The 22,345-nt window shown below is 43.7% G+C and overlaps 1 protein-coding gene across 1 annotated transcript in view; it reads left to right on the top strand.

Moving 5' to 3' along the window:
• SIM1 (SIM bHLH transcription factor 1) overlaps nucleotides 1-22,345 on the top strand; it is a 65,890-nt gene that overhangs the window by 11,125 nt on the left and 32,420 nt on the right. The window contains exons 4-9 of the mRNA XM_081141245.1: nucleotides 3,317-3,410; nucleotides 3,927-4,031; nucleotides 4,168-4,253; nucleotides 4,980-5,179; nucleotides 5,400-5,506; nucleotides 6,243-6,390. Coding sequence (XP_080997371.1) covers nucleotides 3,317-3,410; nucleotides 3,927-4,031; nucleotides 4,168-4,253; nucleotides 4,980-5,179; nucleotides 5,400-5,506; nucleotides 6,243-6,390 — 740 coding nt within the window. The remainder of the gene's footprint in view (nucleotides 1-3,316; nucleotides 3,411-3,926; nucleotides 4,032-4,167; nucleotides 4,254-4,979; nucleotides 5,180-5,399; nucleotides 5,507-6,242; nucleotides 6,391-22,345) is intronic.

The following is a 22,345-nucleotide window of genomic DNA, read 5'->3' as shown; positions in this document are numbered from 1 at the left end:
GAGGCAAGGTGACAGTGGCACGTTGGATTTGAAAGGGAGCTCTGAAAGGCCCTAATTAGGTCGGCTGAACCCAGGGAGAGGACGCCATTTGACACCATTGGACTGAGGGAACCTGAGCACCCCCAGGCCAAGCTGAGGAGGCCAGGCTGCAAAACCGTCCAAAATGAAGGATTTACACCGGAAATAAGGGGAATCTGGTAGAAATGCCAGTCCATGCTTTCAGCCCGCACATTCTGGATCCAGCTGCGCCTGCAACTCGTTTCATCTCCTCCCTGCAGTTCCGGGCTCTCTCCTCTCCTCCACCTCCCGCACCGCAGCCAGCCCAGGCCTCGCGCAGAGAAACTCCCGTGCACACATGTACACCTCCCCAGGGACTGAGTTTATCCAATGTGGAGGCGCCCATCGCCCTGCTGTTTGAAGTGTATACTGTTTTAAATTGCCCGCTTAAGTCGCCTAGCAAATATTTAAAACAGTAAAACTGCTGGTGGCATTTTTAGGCTTGACACTTGTCTCCCACCCTGCACCCCCTTATTATTATTCAAGTCCACAGCAGCTTCTCCCATGGGAGCCTCAGACCTAGGCAAGCATCCAGGGGGAGTCTGAGCCCATTCTCCCTGGAGGGCCAGGCCTGAGCACCGCCAGCAGGAGTGCCACACCCTTTCCTGCCCTGCAGCTACCCCCCCTCGCCCTCAGTACCAGAGGCTAGAGGTTTTAGTTGCACAGAGTAATGAAAGGCATTGTTCACGAATTCCCTCACAGGCCTGGCCTCTGCACCTCTGATTTTAACTAGAAAGGCATCTCCCTTCCCTTTCACAGGGACAACTTCCATCTGACCTCCTACCCAATCTTGCCATATTACCAGTTAATTTCCCTCATCAATATAAACAAGAGAACAAACCCCAAACAATCCCTCACCCCTTCTGGCTCTTGCCCAATCTTTTCCTCTCTTCATCCCAGACTTATCACAGGACTTAATTACACTTTGAAGTTCCATCACTCACCCTGCCCCACTCACTCCCAAACCCCTGCAGTCCAGCACCTCTCCCAGCCACTGTGCTCTGCGCAGGCTCCAACACATTTTGATATGCAGCATACGCTGCTCATTTCCTATCCTACCTGACTGCATTCATTTCACAAATACAGGAGGGCCAACTATGTGCCGGAAAGAAAGTCCTGCCTTCATGGGTTTACATCCCAAGGAGAGCAGCCTTGCAAACCCAGGTGCACAGGGTAGTGTAAGAGGTGGTATACATGCTGTGGAGAAAAATAAGACAGGGAGTCCTGGCGGGGTTGCTCATTTGGTTGGAGCATCCATCCTGTACCCTAAAAGTGGCAAGTTTGATTGCCCATCAGGGCGCACACCCAGGTTTCAGATTTGATCCCAGGTCGGGCGCATATGGGAGACAACCAATGGATGTTTCTCTCTCTCTCTCCCTCTCTCTCTAAAAATTAATAAAAACGTTATCTTCGGGTAAAGATTTAAAAAAGAAAAACAAAGGAGAAGGAGCGGGGCCATGTTTGAGTGGCAGGGGACCTCCGTGAGAAGGTGATATTTGGGCTTGAGGGAGGTGCTATTGCTTACCTGACATTTCCCCTCTCCTTCAGTTTCTAAGGTACCACACTTTCCTGGATTCTTCTCCCTCTCTGTTTGCTCCTCTGGTTTTCCCATCACCGTCTGGTTGTAAATGCTGATATTTCCTCAAGGTTCCATCTCTGTTTCTCATCTCACAGCTTCAAGGCCTCCTGGATGATCTCAGCCAACATTATCACCTCAACTCCTTTCCCCACATTTGCATGACTCCAACTGGTTCCTCCAGCCTAGACACCCCTCCTAAGCTCCAGGCCTTTATTTCCTGCTGCCAACTGGACACATCCAAATGGAAATATGTGCACCCCTGAAGTTTAGCATCTCCAAGTCAAAAATGCATTATTGTCCTCTTCCAGGCTTCCACCCACACAAAAACTTCCCATGCTTCTCTAGATTTCCAGCCTTGGTTAATGGTGTTACCCTCTACTCAGTAACACTGAAGTCAGTCTCAGCTTCTCTTTCTGCCACCATAAATTCCACAGCCAGAACCATCTTTGACTTAGACTCTGCTTTCTGATCACCTCGCCCCCATTCTTTCCTCCTATAGGTGACTGTCTACATTCTATCAGAAAGACACACACACACACACACACACACACACCCCACATCTAAGCATAGTATTCCCCTGCTTAGAAACCTCTTTTGGAACCCTGATGCCTACAGGAGTATCTCCAAATGCCTCAGATTTATATCTCAAACTCTCCAAAAATCCAGCACTGGTATACTCCCTCAGCACTCTCTCTGGTGCATCAAAATAATCAGATCCTCTCTCCCCCTTTGGCACATCAATCCTTCTGCCTAGGATGCCCTACTCCTGTTCAAGCTTCCTCTTCAAGCTTCCTCTGCTCAAACAGCACCTCAAGGCCTCTGATTCTTCCCCAGGCCTCTGGCCACTCAGCTTCTGGGCCCCCACAGCACTGTCTATTCATCCCTGTGGTCATTATATCTATCTTTAGACCAGCCTTTAGGCCTCTACTGGACTTCCAGCTCCTTGAGAGGAGGATCTGACTCATCCTTGTCTCCACTGCCTGGATTGAAGCCTCCTTCACAGAAATAAAAGGACAGTGAAAGTCTAAGACTTGCCTTCACAGAGAGCCTGTCAGTTTGATGCATCAATGTAAACACACACACACATCACACTATAGCACTAAAAGCCTCTCATCCCCTAAATCCCTCTCTCCCCGACTCTTTTCAGAGCCACTGGCCAGCTGCCTTCTGTCTACAACTTTTCAGACTGCCAGTCCTTCACATCACCCAATGGCTGCTATTTTCCAAACCCTGCTAGTACTCTTTTCATTAAAAGATGCTGTCACTATGGGGTCCTCCAAGACTGACAGAGGAAACTTCTGGTTCTTTCAGTGATCATCACTCCAAGAACCTAACTCACCTCTTATAGCAGGCGAATATTTGTGTGTGTGTGTGTGTGTTACAGATATGTCTGCTTTTTCTATTTCGGTGGATCCTGAATCTTGGAGGGCAGTAGCCTTATCCATTACTTCCTCTGGGTCTCTTCCAGTGTGCTGCATTTCCCAGATGCTTACAAATTTGGAAAAAAAACAAAAGAGGGATTCTTGTGGCTGGTTTTCTATGCCCTATTTTCTGCCATTCCCCTCCCTACTCCATCTCTCTGCACTTCTGGCTGTGCATCCCTAACTTCTGTCCCCTTCACCCCAATTTATCCCAGTGTCCCAGAGGGCTCTCCATTGAACTCTGTTTCTATCTCCCCAGACCCTGGATGGTTTTATCTTTGTGGTGGCCCCAGATGGGAAGATCATGTACATCTCAGAGACAGCCTCAGTCCACCTGGGTCTTTCTCAGGTAGGTGAGTGGTCCACACCTCTGGCCTTCAGTGTTTACAACCAGAGCTAGAGGCAGGAGGTGAGGGGTGGGAGGGCTGTCCCAAAAGTTTTATATGTGCAATTTTGGGGGGCTGGAAACATCTCAGCTGGCAGGAGGGCTGGATCTCTCCCTTTCTCCACTTCCCTTACCCTTTAGCTTCCAACCCAAGCCCAATCAATAGTTACCTTTCTGAGTCCCTATCAGGCCAAATAACATGGGAGATGGGTTACATACTTATGTCATGCTGTCTTCTACAGAATATTTCTGGGGAGCCACTACTACTACTACTACTACTACTACTACTACTATTTCCTTTCATGGATAAGGCAACTGAGGCTTAGATAGGCTGCAAACAGCAGAACTGGAATTAAAACTCGGGGTGACTCTTCAGTTCTGGCTCCTGTCCCCACAATCCTGTGGATCTCCTGGCCCAATCTTCCAGTCTCTCCATGTGGCATCCACCACTCCGAGACGGTGACACCCTCCTCTTTACAGGTAGAACTGACCGGGAATAGCATTTACGAATACATCCATCCCGCGGACCACGACGAGATGACAGCGGTTCTCACTGCCCATCAGCCCTACCACTCTCACTTCGTCCAGGGTAAGGCAGAGGTGTGCCTGCGACGCTCGCGCCCCCTGCAGTCCGCCCGTGGCTTGTCTCCAGTGAGCCAGGGCAGGGTCCCTGGCCCTGCGCCGCCTGTCTCACGTCCCGCGCCCCCTCCGCCCCTCTCTCCTAGAGTACGAGATCGAGCGCTCCTTTTTCCTGAGGATGAAATGCGTCTTGGCCAAGAGGAACGCGGGCCTCACCTGCGGTGGCTACAAGGTGCGTGGCCGAGAGGGAAAGAGCCCTGCCTCCTGGTGGCCGAGAGGCCACTTAGCCAGGTGTAGGCGCAGGGGGCAGGACAAGAGGCACGTGCCTTACGGGAGGGACTTTCCTGTCCCCGACCGCCTTGGAGGGCTCCCCAGCCCTGTCCGCGCGCTCGCGGCCACCAGCCGCCCGAGGGGCGCATCACGAGGGTCTTTGAACTTTGTGAACACCTGGAACTGCGTTTGAAGACAGTTTCCCTGGGTCCGGATACTGCTCGGCTCTGGGGCTCTTAAATCTGGGGTCCACAATGGGCTTTAGGGATGTGTCAAGCGTCTGAAATGTCGGTCGCTCCGGTGAATTCCTAGAGTTCACTCATGGAGTCAGATTCTGACCCCCAGGAGAGGTTAAGAACCAGAGCTTTAGGTCAAATCCCTGGTTCTCGGGTTTAATGAGATTAAACATGCAGGTTGCAGGGCACCGCTTCGCCGTCCTGGTGCGTTAGGGTTGGCAGGGCCCAGGCCTCTGCCTTTTTACAAGTCCCCAGGTAAGTGGAGTGAGGCACTACGGTCATTTCCTTGAAACACCTTGGAGCCCCAGGAACTTTGGACACTTGAGAGTGGGGGCGTGGCCTACAGGGCCTTTGTGACTTAGATGAGTCTCAACCTTTTAATCCCTTCCCCACCTTTTTGGGTGGTTTCCTGGCTGAGTGGCTGAGTCTGGCCCCATCACCCTCGGCCGCAGGTCATCCATTGCAGCGGTTACCTGAAGATCCGCCAGTACAGCCTGGACATGTCCCCCTTCGACGGCTGTTACCAGAACGTGGGCCTGGTGGCAGTGGGCCACTCGCTGCCACCCAGCGCCGTCACGGAGATCAAGCTGCACAGCAACATGTTCATGTTCCGCGCCAGCTTGGACATGAAGCTCATCTTCCTGGACTCCAGGTGGGTGGCGGGGGAGGGGGGGGAGGGAAGAATCACCGCTAGCGGGAGGGCGGCCCTGCTCAGTGGCAGAGAGTTCCTCTAGGATCTTAGGAGCCCATTTCGCAGATGGAGTCACAGATCCCGCCCTGCGAAGTGAGGGTGGGCACTCAGGTCTCAGGTGGCCGCCTGGGGTGGGGCACCCCGCCCCCCGCGCTCATCCCACAGGGATTGCTCTCCGCAGAGTGGCAGAGCTGACGGGGTACGAACCTCAGGACCTGATTGAGAAGACCCTGTACCACCACGTGCACGGCTGCGACACCTTCCACCTGCGCTGCGCCCACCACTTGCGTAAGGCGCCACCCGGTGTCACCGGGCAACCCCTGCGAGTCCCCGAGTAGGAGCGGGGGAGGGGAGAGGGCATGACTTAAGCCCCCCAGCCAGCGGACAGTTGGGTGCCCTAGTAGCCAGGGGTGGTGGCAGGTGGCATCCTGGGGGCGGCGCCTCCAACACTGGGCCCCACCTTGTTTGGCTGAATTCCGCTGGCCCTCACTGGCGGAGGGAGAATTTCTGAGTTTCTTGGCGAAATTCTCGCTGGGAGGGGTTTTATTTTCCTACTGATATGCTGTCCCCCTGCCCCCCCCCCCCCCGCCCCTAAACCTGACAAAAGGTTCCCGGGAGGAAACCCCGAGGCCGGCCCACTCTCAATGCTTTGGCGCATTGAGCCGTGTCCCTCGCTCGGCTGTTGATATCGCTTTGCTTTGCTTTGAGCTTCATCTTCCCGACCGGGGCTGTGAGCTAGGGAGTGAGCTGCCCAGCCCCTACCTTACGTTGCTACAAAATCGAATGGGGGGAGGGGTGGGATCCCCCAACTTTAAGTGTTTCCCTCTTTGCGGCCCGTGAGGGACCCAGGGCTCCAGCAAATTAACAGGACAATCGCTGTGTTTGGGAAGGTGCCCGCCGCCTCCGCCTCCTGCCTGGCGCGCACTGAATTAGTACGCACAGGGGACCCCCAGCTCGCCGCCGGGGCTGCCTTTGGGCCGACCCGAGGGGCTCGTTCAGCACCCGCCTTCCGTCTCTCCATCAGTGCTGGTGAAGGGCCAGGTGACCACCAAATACTACAGGTTCCTGGCGAAGCACGGCGGCTGGGTGTGGGTGCAGAGCTACGCGACCATCGTGCACAACAGCCGCTCGTCCCGGCCGCACTGCATCGTCAGCGTCAACTATGTTCTCACGTGAGTGCGAACCCCGGACCCCTCTCCCGCCCCAGGCCGCCGCCCGGACGCGCGCCTCGGGCTCCTGGGGACGCGGGTCCGAGTCGAGGGCTGCGGGCGCTGGGAGGCGGCCCCGGGCCCTTGCGTCCCCAGGAAGAGGCTCCCTGCGTCCTATTCCAGAGAAAGATTTAGGAGCGTTTCCCTGCACAGCCCAGCTTTGCTTTCTGCTCTCTCTCTTTTAACCTTTTAAGCGAACTCTGCATTAAATAAAACTTAACGCGGCAGAAAGAAAAGAAGAGAGAGAGAGGAAGGGCCGCCGTACGGAGCCGTTTAGGGATAACCAACGGGACATCTGTTTCACTTTTCCAAATCTGGGTTTGAAGTTCTTAATTTTAACCAGAGTCTCCAATCAAAGTTAAGAGTTCTGAGAGAGCGATTTCCCCCCGAACCGCAAAGGGGGTGCAGTGACCGGGAGGGCCTGACTCTGACGCGCGCACGCGGAGGGACCCGCGAGCCCCGGCCGGCGCCCCGCCCAGCCCCGCGCGCGGGAGGACCGGTGGCCGTGCGGGGCCCGCCCCGCAGCGCCCGCCCCGCAGGGGCTGGGCCGAGGCGCTTAGGCGGTATTCTCCCTACAAACGACCGTCTCGGGTGGCCTGCGGCGGGTCCCAGGTCCTGGGGCGCGGCTGGCGGAGAAGGCACGCTCTGTAAGACGTCTGTGAAAGTCGAGAGGGCGAAGCCTTAATGAAGAACCCTTTTGTGTGCGCAGTTGCCCCCTTTTTTTTTTTTTTTTTCTGGAAGTTGTGATTTTAGGGGACCTCAGAAGTTATTTACTTTGGAAGAGTTGACACACCAGGCGCCTAGTCGAAATGCTAGTTTGACACTAGGGAGCTGGGGAAGGGGTGCCTTTTGGACTCAGACTGTACCCTAGGTGGTGAGGACTGGATTCATCCCCCGTTCTTTTAAATTGCCAAATTAAAAATGTAGAAGTTAGAAATATTATGCTTGGCAATGAGACTATTTACTTTGTGCCCTGCTTAATAAGAAAATTTAATTCAATAGACTTGGAAAATGAATTTAGTTTAGATGGGAATTCAGTACTTAAGAATAATGGCTGGTTACTAAGAAGAATTGTGTGTGTGTTTTTCATTTTAGTAAACAGTGCTAAAATAAATACTACTAGGTTTTTGTAACAGCACAAAAGCTGTGTATTTTAATACAGAGCAATATTTTGGGTATCATGAAACAAAAGCATCTATTTTATGAATGTAGCTTTTCATATTATTAAAATAAACGTAAGAGAAAAATGGCAAATCATAATTCATAAAATAAGCTACTTTGTGAAGCATAAGTATTAAAAAGTGAAAGATTAAGTCTGTTTACCATGGAAAGGAAATGGACATTTTTTAAGAAGGTGCTTTGTATGTCTGAGACATCACAAGCATTATACACACACACTGTTCTCCGGTGGGTGCCTGTGGTTAGTAATCATTTTTTATCAAACAGCAGGGTATCTAGTCACACGGACCCATATAAATGATCAGAATGCAAGTTAGACCTCCCAATGGGTAAACTTAATTTATGTTTGGAGTCATTTTGAAATACTCTGTTTTGTTTTCCAGCGCGTAAGTGTATTTTCTTTCTTCTGTTGACTCTGTCATTCTTCACTTTACACACTTATTCAGAGCTGCAGGATTAGGCTACCAACTTTACATCAGATTAAAAAGACGTAATGAGGAAAAATGATTTACAGAAGGAAAAATAGCATGGCACACATTTTCCTGAATGTTTTATAGCTCTAAATGAAAATAGAAATAAACACAGAAGCACGCAAGATGAAAAGTTGAAATTGATTACCCTTTTATGAGTCTCAGCTCCAAATCGCTGTATAAAAATTCTTAAGACAGTTTTTATAGCTGCAAATGTGGAAACTGCCTCAGATAAAATGTCATCAAGTGGCTCTGTGTGTGTTGACAGGATTTTCATAATGAACAGGTTGCAGTTTGTTTGATGTGTATATCACACATCTGGCTGGAAGTTACTAATTTACATTGTCTTAGCAAATTAAATAGATGACTATTGATTCTCTATGGTAGCAGTGAACTCCCACATACATTTGTTTTCAGGGCTAGTTCTCAGGCCTGAGAATGATAAGTGAATTCCTTCCAAATACACTACCTCAAACAATGTACTTAAAGAATCACAAGTCCCCCAAATAATTTGACAGGCCAGATGTTTTCCAAATTTAGACATTTTAATAGCATACATTTTGAAGGGATTTTCATGTCATGAAAGTAGAGAGAATTTTAAATAAGCATTTGTCAAATGAAAGTGTGACATTTTGGTGGCAGCTACATTCAGAAGAAGCTCATTTTTTTAAATTCCTGATGGTAATTTGTTGTTGTTGTTGTAGTCAGTATTACAGATGTCCTACATTTTCCCCCTTTGCCACTCTCCACCCAGCCCCTGCCCCACCCCAGCCTTCACCACACTATTATCTGTGTTCACAGGCTATGCATTATATGCATTAAAATATGCCTAGAAAAATTAGTAATTATTATCTAACAAAAGAAATAAGGAATAGAAATATTTAGTAACCTTGTTTTAATCAGCAGCTACAACAGGGATTGTAGGAATTTTAGAAGTAGGTGGTATATACCTGATGTTCTACTGGCTTTTGTATGACCACCGTACAAAATCTTGGTGTTCTGAAATTCTGGAGAAGAGAGCAGTAGGACACTATGGTTAAATTCTAAAAATTATCTTAGTTTTCCTCTGGGTCCTTGAGGTTCCCTGAGGCTTCTATAGCCCTTCATTGAAACTTAACCCCCAACCCCTACCAAACCAAGTACCCCCCACAAACCCATTAAAAATATCAAACTAAAAAAACTGTCCAGTACATGATTTCCTATAAGACAAACATGCCCTGTTAGCTTTATGTGCCACATTAAAAAAAAATTATCTCTTACAAATTTTGGTGCTCACAGGCTTTGAAATAAGTGTTAAGTATGATAGGCCCTGCTCCCTAATTATTTTCAAGAACGTAGGTTAATGGAGTTGGTGTCTAGTAACAGTGAATGTTGGAGAAAGTCCAGAAAAATATGGAGACAAAAGCATTCTATGTAAAACCGAAGTAATTTTTTAAAATTTTATTAAATATATCTTTATTGATTTCAGAGAGAGGGAAGGAAAGGAAGAGAGAGATAGAAACATCAGTGATGAGAAACTCATTGATTGAGCCCGCAACCGGGGCATGTGCCCTGACCGGGAATCCAACCCGGATCGCCTGGATCCTAGGTCGACGCTCAACCGCTGAGCTACGCCCAGGCGGGCCGAAGTAATTTTGTTGAATTCATGTTTCCTTGAGTTTGTTTAATTAGTAGTATCAATATTAGTTCCCAGTTCAGGTAGAAAACATTAGCTCTTAGTGTGCAGAAAATTGAAAATGTGGAACACCCAATAAACTATGAAAAGGAATTTCTAGAAAAATGAAAAGTCTTGATTCTCTTTGTGTTTTTAAACTTTATATGTTTTAAAAATAAAACTTTAAAAAATCTACTTGTAAGAATAAACCAATGAGGTATAAAACCCTATTTTAAAACATAAATTTTTCAAACATACAAAAAGTTGAAAGAATAGTATAATGAATATTTGTACACACACGATCTATAATATAAACCATATTTGCTTTATGTATTGAATTTTTCTCTACTTATATGTGTCTATTTGTATGTGCATTTTTTTCTCCATAGAATCATTCCAAAGTAAGCTACAAACATCATGATATTTATTCTTAAATAATACTCTCCTATAGTCACTGTACTGTTTATGAAGGCACTTTAAAACTGTTCTAAATTACTGTGTGTAGAAGGTTGAAAAAATATACATGAGAGCTAGTTTATTGATGCCATTAAAAACAGTCTGCCACTGAAATTCATCAAGTACTCACTGATGTATGACCTCAATTAGGCTGATTGATAGATGATATTTTTCAAGGGGTCTTGTGTAGTGGTAGAATATGGTAAATGTTAGTGAATTTTAAACTAGGCCCCTAATGAGAATTATAAGCTAATACAATTTTGATATTTTGCCTGAAAAGTAAGAGAGAGAGAGAGAGAGAGAGAGAAGATTTCAAGAGTGATTTGGTAATTTTGGATTCAGACAGATTTAATATCTTTGACCATCTTTTGGTTGGTAAAAAAAACTTCTCTGCTTGTTTATTTTCTAAGTTTAGAATGAAACACAGAGTAAAAAGAAATCTCACATACTGTTTTAGAGTGATTTACTGATCATAGAGAAGGAAGTAATTTTCTGTGTTAAAATTTCTATTTTGGTGTTGCAAAGTGCAGAATAGAGACAATTTACATTAGTGGTCTATATTTGCTATCTACTAAATAACCCTTTTGAATTTAAAAAGTTAGGGCAAGTGCCAAAGGAGACATACTTCCTTCATGTAAAAGATAAAACAAAGGTCTCTACATTGTAATTATTTCAGGTCCCATAATTTTTGTTCTTCTTTGCACAAAACCCTGTAGTTTTCACAATTAAAAGGGTTTGAAGTATTAACATATTCTGTGAGTATAAAACCTTATGTATTCTTGCCATAAAGCAGCAAACATTAAAATATGTTGATATTAGTTTGCTCTTTCAAGTATAACAATGCTGAGTTCATTTTTAAATTAACTTAAATGCCCAGTGATATTACAGTTATTACTACTAAGATGTTTTAGAAAATCTTTTTAAAAAACTTAACCAAAAATATCTACCATTGCAGAAATAGATTTTATTTTCCTGGTTAGCAAAACCACTCTTTTTTGTTATAAATAATATCAAATAAAGCACTTTTTGACTTAGAAAGGACAGCAAAATATAAAATAATTTACTCTCATGCCTTGAATCTATAGAGTGCATGTTTCATAGATTTAATTTGTTGATCATTAAAAATAATAATCATGAACTAATGTATACCTATAAATTAGATTTGATCCTTAATTGTCTTTTACCTTTATTATGATAATATTGAACATCAAAGCTGTGGTTGTCCTTTTCAAATGTAACTGAATCATTATAGAAACAAATTGAAGACACATTCATATTAATAGTAACTTATAACAACCAAAACTATTAATAGTAATTCATATTAATTGTATAACTACCAAACATTTTATTAAAAGAAAGAGTTGGGAGATTTAGTCTGTTTTATAGTACATAATACTGGTAGTCATTTAAATAATCTTACCCCCATACACTTTCATTTAAAATTTTTAAAATCAAAATGATCTGCATTTAGTTTTGAATTCATTATTTATGCTCAAACTTTGTTTTTTGTCTTTTTTACAAATGCCAAATACATATTTGTTTCAAAGTACTATCACATTTGTTACCTAATTTGCTCCTTCACAGCTCTGTAGGGTGGTTTGGCCGGGGATCACATTTCCCATTTTCAAGGTGAGGAAACTGAGGTCATAAATGCTTACTAATTTGTGAAGCCAAGATTAAGGCCTAGGGTGTGAACTCCTGTTGTATCAGGAGATTCTCTGTTTGTGGGAGTGGGTTAGATGTAGGGAAGAAAATGTCTATGAGAGAGGGATGGATTTACATGACTAAGGCCTGTAGGGTTCAGCCCACCCAACTTTTGGGTAGACTTTCATCTGATCTCATAATGGGAGATAAAAAAGTTGCTTCTGTGTTGCTGCTTCACAAGTATATACAGATATTGGCAATTTAGTGGTTTAAATTTAGCTAAGCTATTTTCTCAGTGACATTCAATTAACAATAAATCTTTTTTCCCTTTATGTCTCACTAAGGACATGTTCATTTTGTAAGAAAAAATGTGGCCTGCAAAAATTTTAGTTTTTTCCTGAATTGCTTGCCTTTAGATTACACAGATACATTATTGCTAATTATTTTATTTTTACAACCAGATTTAATACTTTATGTTCTTCTTAAACAAAAGTGTTAAAACAAATGTCAGTGGATTGGCAAACTATGTCTTTTTTTTTTTGTCAGATGAGGCACAAATTACCTCCTGTGGCACTGGGTTATTTCCTAGGTGATGTGCGTACCTCTGTGTGGGGGTAGGGATGCAGAGTTGGCCCCTTTCTGCTTTTGATGGAGAATGGCAGGAAAGGTTGTCCCCTGGGGATTCTGTTCAGGGCCTGGGGATAGAGAGCTTCCCCACAGCTCTGGGCAGGTGTGTCATCCTCTGGCCCTTTGGCAAGGTTGCTACTCAGTGGCTTTCCCCTCCCCAGGCCTTTCTGGCCTCCACTTATTCCTTTGTTATTTTCTGAGCTGGAGGGCACTGACTCATAGGGCCTCTCCTTTAGCTCTGGGTGGAGGCCACTTGGTGTGTGCTAATGACCAGCCTGATCACTCATCTCTGGCTTTCTCTTAGCCCAACCGTTGGGAGGGGAAGGCTTCTGATCTTTGAGTCACATCATGGAAAATCATGGATCATTACCTTATCTGAAGGCAGGGGTCCATGCGTGTTATTGTGCCTGGATGGACAAATTCCGGTGTGGCTTTCCTTGAACTCCAGAAAAGAATGTTTTTGTCTTATGACTTAGTCTATTTATGGGGCAAACATGAACACATTTTGGGTACAGGTGTGTGTGTGTGTGTGTGTGTGTGTGTGTGTGTGTGTGGTGGATTATGCCTGTCCTGATAATTGAGTAAGCACTCATCCAGCGCTTTCCTCTCTGTCCCCTGTTCTCATTGGCTTGTGACATCTTTCCAGATGAGCAGGTGGTGAAAGAAACCTCATTTGGGTTGAAGTGCTGGTGTCTGTGCTTAAGCCGAAAGGACTGGTTGGAGTTTAGATGAACCCTGGACATCCCCGAGTGCCTCTCAATGGTGGAGTTCAGCGTTCTGCCCACTCTGAAGAAGTAACTTCTCCTGCTTCCTTTCCCTGCCTCGGGTGCTCCAAGGTCCAGGGAAGTGATGGGGAGAGAGGTGGTCCATGGCGATGGCAGGGCTGAGGCGGGTGAGGAAACTTACTTTTGTGGGGTATTGACAACATTTAGGGCCTGGCTGAGTCTGGGCCATCTGCTTACCACCTGGAACGTTTACTCTGGGAAGTCATGTTGCAGTAGGATTAAGATTCTGTTTCTACAAAACCCCACAGTATCGTGCAAAGAAACCTGCAAGGAAAAGGCGTGGGCTTTGGCAAGAGATGGATCTGGGCTTGAATATGCTTTGCTGAATAATAGCTGTGAGACTTTGAGCTCAGCTCTACTCCTTTAACCCTCTTTTTCCCCCATCTGTGAAATGGGGACATTTGTGTGCAGTTTTTAAGGACTGAAGGGGATTAAATGAGGTAATGTATATATAGCACTGGCAGAAAGCAAGTGCTCAAATATCTTAACTATTAGCACTTGCCACTTATGTTATGTCAACTGAAATACTTTGGAAGGTGGTGATTAATTCTCTTGAATTTCTAAATTCTCAAATCCACAAATTTAAATGTTTATTTTCTCCCTCCTCCTCAGTCCCTGAACTCACACACCTGCAAGCATTGTGCTTCATGTGAGTGGTGGTTTCCGTAGCTGGGCTGAGCTCACCCTGTTTTTCACTGCTGTTCTTGTACACCCCAAAGGGAGCTGAGGTTTCTGCTGGGAGGGAGGTAAGCCAGCCTTTACCAAATGCCTGGTGCTTCACAGGGGAAAGGAAAGTTATTAAAGAAACTCAACTTCTGTCAGATTTCTAAGGTCAATTTAGTTAGAATCAGTGTTTTGTCAATTTACCAATGTCAGTAATTATAATATGAAATGAATGAAATAGACAACACTGGCATTTCTGATGGTGTTCAGCGGAGCCTTGTGTATATTCCTGTTCCCGTGCATGGGCTGGGTATGGCTGCATCCCCAGTGTCTCACAGAGTATGCAGATTGCAGGGATTTGTTGCATGAATACATGAAGCAGAAGTCTTGGCATCTCTCCAGTAGTTTGTAATTTAGTTGGCAAAATAGAAGCGTTCCATTTAAATATTTAAGAACTCAGATGAGCACAATTTGAAATGGTAAGGTACATTTGCACTGTTAGCTGAGGGCAAAAACTCAAAGGAGCTTGAAGTGATGGTGGAGCTACCAGGGAAGAAGTAGAATTTTAGGAAGCAGAGGTAGAGGCTTTTGAGATGGAACAGTGACATACATATTTGTCCCATTGTTCTTTCCCTGTAACTATTCCTTGGAACACAATGATCACTCTTCAAATTAGATTGAACAGTGCATGTCTCACTGCTCTTGTCTAAGCTAGCTTTTCTTTCCTTCTTTACCTTGAACTTTTTTGATGCAGCTGAACATGTTCCATCAGGATTGGAAACTATTTTCCCTAGGGCTGTTACCTTTCCTAAATTAGTACTGGGATATCTACAACATGTTCACCTGACTTTAGGAATAAATTAGCATTTTCAGCATGTAGGCATAGAACACAGTGTTTTAAGTTTTAAGGGATGTCAGTATTCTGAATTGAATGTAAAAATCTATTGAAATGAACATACAGTGATAGCACATGTATAAATGGCTGTATTTTTAAAATTATTTGTAGAAGGCAAATGTGAGGTATACATTAGGACCGGATCGGAGTTGAGGGAGGTGCAAATATGCAGCTGGTTCCAGATTTGCAGGACCAGAAGGTCTCCCCAGTGCTGCATTTGACATCATAACCCTACTGTTATTAGAGTTGGATGCAGACTAGGCTTCTTAATGAGATGTTTGAAACCCTGATTAACACAGGGAGGTATTACAAAGTATTTGAAAAATGTGTCATGAAATGAGATCTCACTACATTTTATTAGGCAACGTAGCACATTCAGTAAGAGCTTGGGCTCTGGGTTAGTTAAGAGCTTGGGCTCTGGGTCCATTGCCTATTCAAATCCTACTGCTGCCACTCACTGGCTCTGTGACTGTGGGAAAATTGCTTAACTTCTCTGTCTCTCTCTTTTTTAATCCCTGAAATGCAGGTAGTGATAATATCTGCCTCATAGAGTCGTTGGGAACATTAAATAGGATAGTGTGTGAGGTTCTTGGTACTGTGCCTAACACAAAGTAACATCAAGTAAATGTGAATTGTTAGGGTGGTTATTTCATTGAAACTAAATAAAATAATTTTTGGCTTGCTAATAAACACAAAAATTAATGTCTGTGAGTCTTTGGACTGAAGGAGGGAATGTGTGTACCTTAAGAAGGCAGATGACTTCTCATGAATGAGAAATCAGCAATGAATCTGCTACATTGGAAAGCATAGTTAGGTCCTTCTTCAGCTGGTTGGGACTAATAGGTCCTTCAGCATTCATAAATGGTTTATGGAGCACCTATCATGTGTCAGGCTATGTGCCAAGTTCTGGGGGCATCAAAACCAACAAGATAGTATCTGCAGGAAAAAGAAATAAACACAAGTATAAGCTGAATCCTGGCTTGGTTTCCGTATAGGCTTGCTCAGGACTGAGATTCCTTCCTGGAGGTAAGAGCTTCCACCCACAATTAGGAAGAAGAGGGTATGAAGTGGCTTGGCACTGCCTGGGTGACCATGGGGAATAAGCTTGGAGGTGGGGTCAGGCTGCCCTCTGGTTAGATGGTGGGGAGGGGCTGGAGGCATTGGGAGGAGCTAAGCCGCTGTGTGTGTGTGTGTGTGTGTGTGTGTGTGTGTGTGTGTGTGTGTGTGTTGAGGGAGATCATGATTGGCAGCAAAGAACCTGGCTGCCGGCTAATGAGTCCAACTTGAATGCTGACAAGGACAACATTGCCTGGGGCAGGTCCTGTGTATCTTATTACCTCAGCCAGAAAGAGCGTTGTGCTTGAGTGATGGTAAGGTGATTTTTGTTTTCTGCTTTGATGGGATTTTTAAATATCGTGGGGGCTTACTTCTAATAGGATTATGAATCTCAGCACATTTTTAAATTGAAGAATCACTCTAGATTCAAAAGTCTTTGTAGATTTATTACATTTAAAAATATTGCTAATTATTTTAAGCTTTTTAATTTTATTTCTTTTTTGGTAATGGATGTTTCTCAGGCATTGCTGCTTTGTCCTGGAGAGACTGCAAGATGACCATCAGCTCCAAGCTGAAGGAGGGGTGGGAAGATGCTCTGCTTGTTGCCATACTCAGGTTGGGGGAGTAAGAAGGACTCATATTTGAGGGGCTGCTACTGTGTGCCAGAGGCTCAGCAAGTCCAAGAGACTTAGCCAGTACAGCCCAGCTAGCGAGTGGGCATACCAGCCCAGAGCCTGGACTTCAGTGCCCATACGCTCTTCAAGCTGCTAACATTGTACTAGGGTGAATCATATGAAATCACCACTTCTGTGTATTAAAATAGCCTAATATTAGCAGTTTTACACAATTCCACCAAATATTTAGGAAGCAGTGTGACGTTTTGCAGAGATTTTGCAAAGGTCCATAGATAGTTTACTCTCTTGTCCAATATGGGGTCTCCACGAGGTGACTCGGTTGCTTCATAGTTCGAGTGTACTCAGAGCCTAGTTAGCGGGCATGTAATATGCTCACCCCAGGCCCAACCCTAGCTCCCCTTCACCAGTTTAGTCATCACAGTCATGACATTTTCACAAAACAGCCATTGGTAAGCACCACGCAGAGAACATTATTTTATTCAGAACATCTAATATTTCACCAGGATTCAAATGGGAGCCTCTGTCTACTAGAAGGATCTTTTCCCTTTGATTGATTGCTAAGTGGATAGAGCCTGTGAAAGGATCTTTTTTTTTCTTCTCAGGGATTTCTTGTTCAAACAGAATTTGTTGTATCCACATCAGTAAAGCCCTGCTAATATGGGCCGCTGGCCAGATTGTGAAAACAGCCTCATTATATTGAATTGGATGTCATAATGGTACCCATTAAGGTGGGATTCTCTCTGTGTTTGTACTTTTAAACTCAAGTCCCTTGCCACTTTCTACATCTCTCAGAGAATAGCAACATTCTCTGGTAATGCGATCTGAGAATGTGCTGTGTCTCCCCTCCTCCTACTGGAAACCATTACAAAAACAGAATCCCTGGTTCCTAGCATGTGCAGGAGTTTGTGGCTTGCTGTTGCTCTTCAGCCATTCATTTCACTCTTTGTGCTCGTGATGACGGTAATGTGTTCTGGTTGCTGAAGGTAAGAGCCCATGAGATTTACTTCTTTCAACACTCCCATTAATTGATATCGGTGTCCAAATATACGACAGGAAAAGAGCAGCCTTTTTTCAGAACTAACCAAATGCAGCACAAGGCTTTTCGTTTTAATTTTTATAAGCTGTTAAGAGACTAATAGTGTTGGAAGTCACAGCACTTCTATTAGCTGTTGAAATCTTACTACAGCCCTGGCAAAGGGAAGTATTTGTTGTGCTGGATTTGGGTAATAGACCCCTGCAGGGTTACAGCTCAGGAATGCTGGAAGGCTGAAGCCCAGGAGAAGGAGAGCAGAGTGGGTGTCAATTTTATTCTTCTAATTAGAGCAGTTAAAGAAAGAGCGAAGTGCAGGGTAGCATTTTATTGTGAGGGCTAATTGAAAACCAGAGGAAAGTATTTAGAGACGATACATGGCATTTTACATTATAATCTCTTTTCTATTTGTGTCTCTCACCTTTCAACTCAATAGGACCTTCATTATAAACAAATCTGTATCATTAGAATCAGCTTAATTTCTGCTGCTATAACTAAGAGAATGGTAAGAAATGTTGCAGAGTGTATTTCTCTCTGTGACAAACAGGATGTTTTTTGCATTTGTTCAGCAAGCATTTCTCCCTTGCCTTCTTTGTGCCAGGGCTATGGTATGACCAAGAAGACCAGATCCCTTCCCTCACAGAGCACAAATTTTAGTTGGAAGAAATAGATAGCACTTATAAACAAATGCATCATATAATGTTAGGGAATGAAAGGAAAAAAATAAGCAGGACAAAGAGGTGGGAGTGGTTAGGGAAGACCTCTCTGAAGATTCCTGAATGAAGGGAGGGAGGCAGCTTGTTGAGACCTGCAGGGAGAACATTCCTGGCAGTGGGAAGCAAGTGTAAAGGCCCTGGGGTAGAAACCAGGTTGGCAAGTTGATGAACAGAGAAAGTCACTGCAGCTGGAGGAGAGAAAGGCGGGGGGAGAATGGAAGGTAATGGTGTTGAATAGGTGAGTCAGACCATGTTGGATCTTTTTTTCTTTTTTTTTTAATATGTCTTTATTGATTTCAGAGAAGGGAATGAAGAGGGAGAGAGAGAGCTAGAAACATTAATGATGAGAGAGAGTCATTGATCAGCTGACTCCTGCACACCTCCTGCTGGGGATCAAGCCTGAAATCAGGGCATGTGCCCTGACCGGGAATTGAATCATGATTTCTTGGATCATAGGTCGATGCTCAACTGCTGAGTCATGCTGGCTGGGCAGACCATGTTGAGTCTTGAAAGTCTGGGGAAACCATTGGAGAGTTCTGAGCAAAAGCATGAAAAGTTATGAAAAGATCATTCTGGCTGGTGTGAAGAATAGGCTTTGAGGAGGGTGGAGGGTAGAGGCAGGGAGACTAGTTGGGAGATGATTGTAATTGCCTAGGTGAGAGAGGTGATGGCTTGAAAGTAGGAGGTAATGAAAGGTCAGATTGAAGATGTTTTGAAGATAGGCAGTTGGGGTTTGCAGATGGATTAGATATGAGTTGTGAAAAAATGAGGAATCAAGAATAGCACCTATGTTTCTAGCGGAGCAACTTAGATGATTGGTAGGAAGGAACAGATTTGTAGGTAGGGGCAGCAATTAGGAATGTTTAGTTTGAGATACCTGTCTTTTATCAAAGTGGGCATTTCAGGTAGATGGCTGCACCTGGTGTCTATGGAGTAGGGAGGTCTGGGCTGGAGGTTGGGGTCATCAGTCTAGGGAATTTAAAGCCAGTAGAATGGATGAGATCCTTAGAGAGTGGATATTAATAGAGAAGCAGCCTGAAGACCAAGCCCTGCAGCTCTCCAGTGTTATGGAGTCTGTAGAACAGGAGGTGCCCAAAAAGGAGGCTGAGAGGAAGCAAGCAGTTTGGGTGGGAATGGGAGCAGTTTGGTGAAAGATATGCAGTGAGGTCAGGTGGTGGGGAAAGTGTGAATTTTGTCTTTGGAAAGTTCCCTCCCTTTTCAGTGGTTTTCCATCCATTCTGTGGTGCCCTTTCACCAGATTCCTTTAGTTTTTCTCATCCCAGATCACAACTGCTCCAGTTTCAAAGTACGGTCTCCTGATTGGCAGCATCAGCACCCCCCGGGGTGGACCGGTTGTTAAAAATGAAAATCGTGGGTTCCAACCTAGACTTACAAATGAGAAACTCTAAGGGGTGGAAGATAGCAAGCTGTGTTTTAATAAACTTTTCAGGTGCTTCTGATGCATGCTGAAGTTTGAGAACCACTGCTCTAGGAAAAAGAGGTGTTAAAGTGAATCAATGAAAGATAATAGATGAAGCTTATTATATTATTCCTTTCTGAGCCATCTGTCTAGAGTCAAAGAAATAAATATCTAATAATAGATTTTAAACGTCAGCTAGTAGACCATCAGTGAGACATCTTCATGGGGCGGGGGGGGGAAGAAACCTTCTTAAGTCCTACAAATCATAAAAGTAGGCAATTACTATTCAGTCTTTGGTAATGGATTCTATTGGTAACTTTGTATTTTGTATAGAATTATACAAGCTCTCTTACTTCCAATATAGAGACAATGAAAATTTTGGCATTTTAATGGGCAATCCAAAATCTCTAGCAATGATTCAGAAATTATTTTGGTTAAACACAGCATATCTACCAGGCAGTTTTAAATAGTGTCTGAGTACTGAGGCACATAATAATAATGGTAGAACATTTATAGAATTGTGAATTTTTGTTCATAAAATACAACTCAAATTTATTTTGGCTGTTTAAACAATAGAGTTTAATGTATATTTAGTTAAGCATTATAGTAGTAAGGGCTTAAGGAGATTAGAAATAAATGAATCCAATTAAAGAATGTCTGTGAGATTTGATATGTTATAGGTATGAATGAAGTGTTTGCATAGCAACTGTAAAGAAATCATTAATGATTAACTATCTAAAAGGGGTTTAATCAAGAATAAATGATATAGGACATCTTTTAAAATATTTAAGTTAAACAAATGAAGATTTGTATATTTGAAAACATAGCATCATGCCATCATTTTTGCTGCAACTTTTCCCAGGGATTTCAAAGCCTGAGGGTCTGCTTCTCTGTTATCTGCAGAAATGCCAGTACCTTTGTATTGAGCAGGAAAAGCTGAGCTTCCAACAGTGCCTTGAGGTTTGGCCTTGCAGGGCCTCCACATGCAAGGCCCTGGGTAGAATTTGGAGATCCTGTGGTTTTGAGTCTGGGATCCAGATTTTCCAGTGTTATAGGAAGGTTATTTCTTTATGAGCACAGGTACCTTTTCTGTTCCTGGAGTTTATGTGGAGTTAAAATTTGGAGCTGTGGTTCTTTCACCCTCACTGCCAGAGGACATTTTTAGGGTTTAGGAATCAGCTTTGTAGGGGTCAGAAGAACTAGGTAAGAAAGCTCTTCCTGTGAGAAAACGTCAACCTCATACAAGGTGGTAGGTGGCAGGTTCCCCATAGTTTATGTACCTTAGGCATTAGAAGAGTTTTAAAGGGAACATGCATTTGAAAAACATCAGCTTAATAAATGACAAGGAATGAGAGGGTAGGAGGTGGGAAAGAATGGAAGGAGATGGAAATGAGGGGGCCAGAATAATGTGTGCATTTTATTTTTTGAAAACATTTTAAAGTAAGAAAAGCTTGGTTGATATTAGTATCACTTTTTCTTTTTTATTTGCTTCCCCCTCTCCCCCCAGAAATGGGCTAAAATTAAGGGTTCTGGTTGTGGGAAAAGAGACTGACAGTTTTAAATTTATGCCTTTGATGAAAGAGGCAGCACATTTTGCATATAATTTGTTCAAATCTAACCTTTAAACACCAGCCTCTACCCCTCCTCTCTCCTCAAGAAAATAAGAAACAGGAAAGCTATAACAGCAATAGAATTTGGAACTTAGACCTGGAAGATTCACAAATATGCCTAAAACTTCAGTAGCTAAATGTAGAATGAATTCCCAAGCATAAAAAATGAAGTTCCTCGCCCCCCCCCCAGGAGGTCAGGGTTCAATTCTGGTCAGGGCACATGCCCAGGTTTTGGGCTGGATCCCCAGTAGGGGGCATGTAGGAGGCAGCTGATCAATGACTCTTATCATTGATGTTTCCATCTCTCTCCCCCTCTCCCTTCCTCTCTCTGAAATTAATAAAAACATATTTAAAAAACATAAAGTTCCTCAGAACAAGAAGTGTGGCCCCGAAGTAAGATTTACTCCATTTAAACAGTGACACATATGCCATCTATAACTCACATGAAACGAAATTGTTTTTAAAAACTACATGACAAGAGTTTATTTTTTTTCAATTATAAGTAATAATTTAAGTAATATTCTCCAAAGAAGGAACTAAGTCCTACAGTTCATATGAAAGCCTTCAGAGACAGATAATTCTGTAAGGTGGGCGGGGTGGAAAATCGATCAGAAAGTCAGTGAAATGTGTAGGCACCGATAGAGCATATGGCCACCTGGACATTTAATAATGATAAATGGTATGCTGAGAAGCTTACCCTATGAGAAAGAAGTTTAAAAGTGCTTTATATTTTGCCATTTAACACTGTTCACAAAAAATAAACCCTGGAAATATAAAGAAATTTAGGAACCATTACAATACGAAATGAGAATACCTGGAATCTGTCTCAATGCTTTCTTTTTAAGGAAATATTTTTCTGATTATAAAAGTAATACATGTTTATTATAGAACAATAAGAGAATGCGCAGAGGTATAAAGAAAAGATACAGAACATCTTTCGTCTATTTTCTAGATATCCACTGTTAACATTTTAGTTTTTTGCCTTTCACTACATGTACATGCATATACAGTACATGTTACATACATGTGCATATAGTGTACATGTTCATTTTAAAAGATAAATTTTTATTTTATTAATA

The sequence above is a fragment of the Miniopterus schreibersii genome, assembly GCF_964146895.1.
Source record: "Miniopterus schreibersii genome assembly, chromosome: 6".
NCBI lineage: Eukaryota > Metazoa > Chordata > Mammalia > Chiroptera > Miniopteridae > Miniopterus > Miniopterus schreibersii.
This window is presented reverse-complemented; position numbering and strand designations above follow the sequence as displayed.